The 9,280-nt window shown below is 42.0% G+C and overlaps 1 protein-coding gene across 3 annotated transcripts in view; it reads left to right on the top strand.

Moving 5' to 3' along the window:
- Nucleotides 1–364: 364 nt before the first annotated feature.
- The window catches only part of LOC128305463 (four and a half LIM domains protein 2), a 78,941-nt gene continuing 70,025 nt past the window's right edge, over nt 365–9,280 (top strand). Inside the window, exon 1 of one of the 3 annotated variants that reach the window (XM_053042914.1) lies at nt 365–1,712. In XM_053042914.1, the coding sequence (XP_052898874.1) occupies nt 1,428–1,712 (285 nt within the window). In that variant the 5' untranslated portion in view covers nt 365–1,427. Of the gene's footprint in view, nt 1,860–9,280 lie in introns of all 3 variants that reach the window. The other 2 variants (XM_053042913.1, XM_053042917.1) reach the window with 2 other exon arrangements.

Raw genomic sequence — 9,280 nt, 5'->3', positions numbered from 1 at the left:
TTTTGATTTTTGAATTCGCCTGCTTTGTCGACGCAGCAACAGGCACAGTGGGTTCTTTAGGTAGCAAAACATCTACAAGCTGATTTTTCTTTACAAATTTGCATGCCCACCAGTGTAATAATGATGATTATAGATGCTTTGTTACTTGTATTTATTTCATCACATATCCATGCTCAATTGACCCGGCAGATGCCATGAAACAGTACTAATTACTGGAAGATTATTTTGGACGAAGTGTTTGCAGTCGCGTGTACACTGTGTGCCTTGGTTTATAGCACAACCCTTTCCACCACACTAGATCGTTATGTCTTTTGCGTGAGATTTTGTCGCTAGTAGCGGCAGTTCGTCGATCCGTCCATTTCATTACGTTCGTTTTATTTGCTGCCAACAAGATTCAGCACTAATGTCCACTGCTCCATACTTTGTTTTCGTTTTTGTTGCAAATTGTTCCGTAAACTATGTGTCTCGTGTGATTGCGAATATATATGTACGTTGTGACCCGAAGCGATCATTATTTGAAACCCAATAGTTTTCGTTGAACGATTTACAGCCACCAAAAAGTGACCTTAGAGTAGGCAATTCGTTGTTTTGTTTGAAAGAAGTTTGATTGTTGTTGTTCTGAACAGCAAGACTAACCTCGTTAAGCCCTCAAAAAGTCGTTCCCAAGGCATATTTCGTGGCATCAAATCTTCGCCACCTATCTTCCAAAGCAATAGGAGTTCGAATATCGATGGCATTCAGCATCCCGGTTACATAAATGTGTCCCCAGGTTAAGCGCATTCGAATGGGTGCATTTTCCAACTAAAGTGACATTGTTCGGTGTGAAAGGCTTTTTTACCTTGTTCGCTGTCATGGTTCAGGGCATGTGTTCTCGAAACAAAAAGAACAGGCCTATGCCTGTTTATTAGGTGTACCATTTCCCTCTCGGCCACGCGTGCGTCTTCCTATCGCACATTTTTGGTACCCCGCTGCAACCAACCGTGTGTTGGAGCAGAAAAGAAGCACGTTGAAATATTGTGCAGTAGTGTGGGTGTGTTAGCTGTTTGCCGTGGTATGCGTGTGTTTCGTAGTATGTGATGTGTATTGTGTTCGGTTAGAATAGTGCCGCTTCAAGTGCGTGCGTGTGGTGCATCCAAGAGCAGGCAAACAAAACAAACGCCGATTGTCATCCGTTCCACTTGAATTGTGAAGTGCCTGCCTCGATTGAGTATCAGTTGCAGTTGACCATCACATCTCGAGCGAACCAAAGAAAGTTGCTGCATCCATTCCTACACTACAAGCGAAGCAGGCCATTCCTGAAGCCATAGCTGTGTCTAGTTTGTTTACGTTCGAAGTGTGTGCAACCCGTATTTGCCGCATCAACGGAGCCAGTGACATTCCGTTGCCGCAATCGGTTGTTAGATAAGAGCTCCAGCGGGAAATAGAGAATGCGCCTACCGAACGAACCGAAACCAGCGGACTTTGGCCGTGGAAGCAGTCTCTTTGGGAGCCTGCGATCACGTCTGTCAGACGCAATGAGTGGATCGGCCAATTTGAGAGCATCTGTGCCAGCAGCAGGAGCAGAAGCAGCAGCTGGACAAAGCCCGATGGATGCTAATGGTGACGCCGTCGTTGGGCAGCAGGCTACAATCGAGGTACAGCCGGTGATGATCAGGAAGACACCCAAATTTCCGTCCCGCGAGCGTCATCTAGCGATCAGGCGTAAGAACCGTGTGCCACCACCGGAGCTGATTGAAATGGCACCATCGTGTCCGGGCTCACCGTTGTCAGTTACGAGCGGTCGTCGTCTAAGCAAGTAAGGGAGCGCACTTCAATTAGCGAGTGTTATTCATCTGTTGATCTCATGCCGATGTTCAAAGGTATTCAACTGAACACGAGGCAAATCAGACTCATTAACGCGATTCGGAACAGGGAATACCTACTCACACAAACGGAGCTTTTTATCATGTTCGGACACGCACAGGGAAATTTATCAGCCTCATCAACTAGAGCGCTTACAACCTAAAATATTTCATTTTACGGAGTGTGCTATTAATCGTAAGAGCGATCTTTTCAATGGTTTGACTGAAAAAAATAAATAAATGAAATTTAACATAATTAGTTACAATTACAACATTTTTCAATCGATTCGGAATCGATTTAAAATATTCATATCCTAAAACAAGATAAATTTTACTAACGTAAAGCTTTTTACGGATAAATGGTACTAGATGACCAGAAAAAAAATTATTTTCAGGAACTCATTATATTCATTAGGAAATTTAGAATTTCTTAAAAATATGTCTAACGATCATCACGGTCGCAGGGAACCACCGCGGAATAATCAAATGATCAGAGTCTATGTTATTCTGGGTTTTCGCTGACTTTGACTCAATTACAACAATTCTTGATCTTTTGGCTCGTCCATCAGACTTTCCGGCCCATAGCATTGAAAGTAGTAAAGAAGTCCTACAGACCGGAGCCTACGATCGACTGTGAGAAACATTCTTCCGCTGAAGTGACTCTTTCTTCTCCAGAAGTTCTAAAAGTCCAAAAGTTAACCTGCACGAAGTGGACCACGTAGGTCGCTTTTTTATTCTCGGATGGAGTTCACATATTGAACAAGCCACGGAGAGAAGTTTTTCACCGTGCTTATCAAAGAGCGGATGGAGCTTTACAATTTCCACAAGTATATTGTTATTTGGTATATATTGACTACTGACTGGTGAACCGATTACCAGGTGACACAGCAATCACATGACCAAACTTACCAGGCTAGTACAAATGACTGTGACCAACGTCACAGAGGCATCATGCTCGGGTTGGAGATGCCAAATCTTTGAGAACGAGGTAAAAACCAAATTGATGGTGATACCAGCAGTAGCCCTGCTAAGAAATCCTACCTTATGACACTGCCGAAACAGTCCGTAAAGTCCTTTTAGGTCGTCCATGGACAGAGGAGGCGTGGTAGGCTAAAATTGTGATGGAATGATGGCGTTGATGTGTTCGTCAGAAAGATCACGATAATGGGTTAGCAAACAACGGTGCTCGACCGTGAGTGGTGCAAATATTTCTGCAGTAGGTTAAGACCGCGAAGCAGTTACAGCGTCTAATAATTTACATGGGACAGAATCTATTTAAAGTCCATCTAACGTTAAACTCCATGTAGTTTTTTTTATCGGCACAACGACCTCTAAAGGTCTAGACTTGCTATTTTTCGGCTTTCTTAGACTTTATTTTTACCAGTAGCTGGACAGTCAGTCCGGCGTACGGTAGATTGGTCCAGATGGGATTTTGGATGAGTCCTGTCGTACAAAGACCGGCCCCGCTATCAATACACCATTGGGCCGTTGCGCCATGTAGCTTTTACCTAACGTTAAGAATTATTTGTAATGTTTGTACTAGTTCATGCCTGATTTATATTTTCTGACGTACCCAGTACTATTTGTCTTCGGTAGCTGCCGTGCGCATCTCCTCTACCTTCATCAAGGGCGTAGCACTAGTGTGAATGCTCCATCAGTCATTTTAGATTTCTAAGATCTCATAAAAAATCGAAAGCCAAAACTTATCTGACCACTTTCTTCGAGTCACATAAGGAGCAACATGTTTAAAAAAAATCATGAGGTAGAATTCTATGCATTCACATTTATTATTAGGCTTTAGTATGAGTCGCAAATATTGCTTTGTGAAGGCATGCCCTTGTCAAGGTGTTGAGGGAAGTAAATCACACAAATAGAGGGATAGAGTGGCACCAGTAGGATGGCCCGTCTAGGGCTAGTAGGGATAACAGGAAGAACAATTGGTGGAACGTACGGTGTGTAAACCCTTATCGCGACACACGCTTCAACTTTCCCGGGGTGAGCTTTATTACAACCCGAAGATGGCTTCTTCGTCAGCATTTCCGTCCAGCAAACGGTCATGATAATCATAATCATAACCATGACTCGTCTGAACGCAGATTTCTTACTCCCAATACCGGTTTTTACCCTGCCTTTTTATGCTGTTGTTGTTGTTGGCACTGGGTAGTGCTTGCAAGACTGATATTTTACAGAGCTCGTCCCTGAAGGATAAGCCATAAAACGTCGATGCACGTACGCTTACTTGCCCACGGAACCGGAACGGTACCCGACCGTAACTGCTTCACTAGTCCGCCCTGCGATAGAACATAACGGCAAGGACATTGCAATGCTTTAGCTTCTGATAGTGGGTGTTGCTTTGGGAGAGGGATGTTATTTTTTAGTACTCTTCGCCACCTCCCACTCAAAGGGGGTAGAAGGTTGTACAGAATCGGCGGAGATGGTGCAAATGGCAAATAGGTGATACGATAGACCGAGACGTGATGCGTCACAATGTGTGTCGTTCGTCCAGCCGTTTCCTGTGAGCGTTTAATGCCTGCGCTGGGCTAAACTGCATGCAACTCCTCGAACAGGCACAGCATAGGTCTTACCGTACCTTACCGCAAACCCGTCGGAGAAAGTGATTTTTTTACCCGAAAGCATGAAGAAAATGCGAAAGTTTCCTTAGAGTGAGAAATGTGCAAAGCTCATAAAATTTATGACCGGAACAAAGGCCGATAAAACGATGTAACAGTGGTAACGATTACGTTTATGCTGGAAGAAGATATCAGGATACGGTGAAGAAACACTCCGAATCGGGAGTATGCGTGCGTCGTCTCCTTGCGGTGCGGTTTGGTTTTGGAAAAAATAATCTCGGTGTAAGATTAAAGTATTGCAGCAACACTTTCACAAGCAGCGAATTCTTGTTTCCATTTAACAAAAGCTGACTCCGTGCTATGGCTAAAAGAAGATGCATGCGCTTGCCAACATGCGAACGATACGCCCATCAAACTCATCCATTAGCGTTATGGTGTTGCATCATTTCCTTACCGTTTATGGCACTCAACCCAGGCGCTAGATAAGAAGGAGCGCCAGGATATAGATAGAATTGATGACCTTACCTTCGTTTCGACTACTCCAATATTCTCATCCCACAGACCGTCACTAGCATGACGTTTTTCATTTCATGCATGTACAATCGACTTGCTAATACCTTATGCTTGTTGCCAGGTGCGAAAAGCTTATACGAAGTGTCGTGGTCGAAAAGGGATACAGCGTGGAGAGCTGTCCTCTCGCCAAAACAGGAAAAGCGGTCCCCGTTCCGGAACGAGTGAAATTAATCCATTCACGTGCGTCATCCGGCCTTGCCTCTTGTTGATGGATGACTCAAAAACAAACCATGAACCTCATAAAAATCGAACGGCCCGACGGGTTTTGTAAAAGAAGGTTGTCGAAGAAGAGAAGGGCGCAAATTAAAACATACATCCATTCGGCTCGATTAATCGTGAAAAGCGGTAAAGTTTTTACTTAACACGACATCCACCGACGTAGGGTGTGTCCTTCCTCGTTTTGGGGGTTGAAGTTAGAGGGTTACGGTGGATCGAAGGGTTGTTGTTTTTTTTATGTGCTCGCAGGATAGAGCAAAGTTTCGGCATAATTACGCCTTTTCTACTCGTTGGATTGGGAAATGTTTTAAAGTTCGTAATTGTCTGATGAAGGTTCTAAAGAGTTTGGAATTGCCTAATCAGATTTCCATTTCATGGTTCAATTCTCTTTGCATTAGCACCCAATTAACCTATACGTGTACTCATTTGTAAGCCGTATGAGGTAGAAAATAAATGAAACCAATGATTAGAGGTGATAATTACCGTCGAGAGCTTTTTTTACGAAGCTTAATTACTTTTCCTAATGAAAGGTTAAGGACTGAGAGGATGTAATTACTTCATACGGATGCATATGGCAGAAATAATTTTATTATTATCTACAAAACTATTACCTTTTGTTTGTTCTAATGTTAGTAATGCAACTGTATTGGGAGCCTTAGTCTTATTATTACATTTTTGAGATTTTTTTTTGTTTCGTTAGAACGGCCAGGACTTATTTTTACCACGTAGCCGGATAGTCAGGCCTTTCTACGGGGGTTTGGTCCGGATGGGAGTTTCCTAGGTCCTGTCGTGTGAAGACTGGCGCCGCTAGCAATACACCATCGGACCGCGCCTGTTTGGAGTTTATATTATTTTTACAATCTCTCATAACATTGTTTTCAATGTTATAAAATACTAATAAAGCATAATGTCAATTAAGTACCTGGTGACACAAATAAGCATGCGTGTCTTATATCTAGATGTAGACGTTGTTCTTGACATTTATTATTGAAGATTATTAATTTGTTATGAAACGTGGATGTGTAACGCTATGATTAGTTTACTATAAAAAAACTGTAGATAAATATGGGGTTTATGCTTGATACTAATAATTGTAATTAAGCCACAAATCCAATTTGCTTCACAATTTACCAATATGTGCAAAAAGGGTATTGTATTTTAAGAATGTTTTTACAATTTGTCAAAATTTTTGAAAAAAAATCTTTTCTTCTTCTTCAGTTAAGTTCTTTTTTCTTATGAGAATGATTTTATTCCTCAAATTTTGTTTAATAAGCCTTATAAAAGTATAAAACTACTATTCGTTTTATAAGTCTCTATTTTAATTATCATTTTGTATAATAAGTCTTATCCGATATGTCTTTCATATTAGTGTTTCTTCTCAAACATTCACTTACTTAAAATGATCTTGATTAGAGGTTCATGCTTGACTAATTTCTACTTTTCATTTCTTTCTACTTTTAGGTAAGTGTGAGCACCTAGACATGAAAGCTCATTTGTAGCACCACCGATGACGACGACCACCATGATAAGGTTCCACACTGCTTGGTAGGTTAAACTCACCAGTAGACGAGAGGTATAGGTGAAACCCGATCTTAATCATTAAACTGCACGCTTTATACGAACAAGCTAAAGGATGAGAAAAAAAACACGTAAATAAGGCAGATCAATATTTGGTTTGGCAAGGTGTGTACACACCCACCGTTAACGGGTGATAGATTTCATCACGTTGACGATTATGTATGGCAAAAAGACCATGTTACTAGGCTTGATACGTTCTAGCTGAGCAGTTTATCATAGTTTTATGAGTCAAATCAAACGTTTGCACAAGACTGTGTTGATTAATCGGTATTCAGGAGAATGAGATCGACAGGGTAGTGAATGGTGGAGATAACAAATTGTACTACCATCAAACATCTGGCAAAGGTTTTTTTTAAGGGCGGGTGCAGGTGAATACCCGAGTGAATATTGTACAGTCCATCTAAGGTACCGCAAAGGAACGTTCCCCACGAGCTACCGTTGGGCAATGGAGTCGTTTTTCTCAATAGACCTGCTACGAGCGTGACATGCCATACTCGGTGGAACATGGGAAGGTCGCATGAATTGCTATCTATATCGTAAGAATAGCGAAACTATGTCTTAAGAAGTATGCTGCGTTGAAAAGATCATCGAGTATTGTACGTTTCTGCGAAGGTTTAATTGCTTTAATGAGCAATGATTAGCAGTGAGCGGAGCTTGCCCTCAACATCAAACCGCTGGCTGGCTGGGCACGACATCGCTCACCATAAACAACAACAAGCGTCCGCAAGAGACACGTGACGCGAAGCTTATTAGCTGGTGGAACCCTTTAGCCACACATTCGGTTAAATGCGTAGAGTCGTTATGTATCATTCACGATAGGTTTCATGCACATGATTTTCGATGAGAAAAATGAGCGTGATGCCTTCACCTTTTAACGACCGGCTTTTCAGTTCTGGTAGGAAAATCTACCGATCAAGCAAAGTGTACTGTTGAGAATGAGAGAATACGGTTGACCATGTGGTTGTTCGGGTTTTGCCGAACTCTCGTACAAATGATCGCTCTCGGTGAATGGGGAAAATTGTGCTCTCGTATCAGACATTCGTTTTCGCGCCAACTCAAGGGAAAACAAAATCCGGTACAGAACTAGTTGATCACGATTACTTACACCGAGGTTGGAGTAATGCAGTATTAATATTAATACGCAAACTTGAGCACATACACTCTGCAATACTTCAATTTGAACAAAATGAATATCTAAAATATTAGAAAATCATATCATAAATCACCAATTAATATGTGCCGATTTTTTTTTTATTAGTTTTATTTTCTTGGAACTGTAATCATAAAGTTAGGGCTGTTAATAATTAAGGTTTTAAATGATACACTCCACGGTAATTTTTATACTGTTTCAAATTGCAGAATACTACTCATAAATGATAAAAAACAATTTATCTCGATTTGCAGAACACCTAACAAAACATCGTTATCCCAAAGTAGCTTCTCTGAAAAAATATTATTACTTAATCGTACTCGATATAAAATTTTTTCATAATCGTTAGACTTGGTTTAAACTCTATTTTCTTGCTTCAAGTCTACCCTGCTCTCACGAAATATTTGTTTTGTTGACAAAATGAATTTAGGTAAGCTGTTGAACTTGCACTTTAGCCATAGCTTATCAGCACAGCGCTGTAGGAAGTTGGCAAACTTTGCCAGATAAATTTTGTTGATAGTGTGATAAGAGGTTCGAGAGGGCACGTGATAAAGCTGGTCGTCCATCGATGGCATTCCAGGTGTTAATTGGATGACACGAAAACGATACAGTTAGACCAACTTCTCGAGTGTGCGATGAAACGAACGAGAGATTCATATTAAGAATGTGCTCTCGGTGGGTTGTGAGGGAAATGATTCAACGTGCCGAGAACGTTTTTCACCGGCAAATTTTTAGTTTGTTTTGTTTGACTATTGTGTTTGTAATGCGTGCAATGGCCATACTCTCACGAACGTTAAAAACGTTCAGCGCGAGAGAACAAGCGCGACTGGGAGAGTGTCGCAAATGTGCGGATTTTCCCGTTCACGTGTGGCCCCAACCAGCGCACACACCCGAACGATAGGCCGGTAACAAGCCGTGGCGCGCGCTAGTCGCTCGTTAGTCGTCGCATGAACGGCGCAGCAACTTGGCCGTCGCGCGTGTGTTCCGGGTAGAGCTAGCAGCTTTAGTTGCACCCACAGCCGTGCAGGAAAGGACTCGTGTCACAAACGTTGTGCTGAGTGATTTTTGTTGTTTAGAGGCCGCGGTTACTCTTTCGCCCTAGATCCGGCTGCATGGGACTCAAGTGCCTGTGTACCGTATGCGCATTGCTTATCGAGCTTAGATCACCTTCCAAGATTGCTATTCAACGCGTCCGTTATCTTGCTGTGCGTGTATGTTCATATGGTGGCAGTAAAGAAATGTTATTAAGCAGTAGAGTTCAGAAAGAAGTGATGGTTTAGTGTATGGCTGGTATTTAAAACCAACAATGTTTCTTCAAGGTTCAACAGCGTGCGTACGTCGGTTTAAACCCA

This window comes from Anopheles moucheti, chromosome 3 (assembly GCF_943734755.1).
Source record: "Anopheles moucheti chromosome 3, idAnoMoucSN_F20_07, whole genome shotgun sequence".
NCBI lineage: Eukaryota > Metazoa > Arthropoda > Insecta > Diptera > Culicidae > Anopheles > Anopheles moucheti.
Note: the sequence above shows the minus strand (reverse complement) of the source record. Positions and strands in the feature narration are given on the sequence as shown.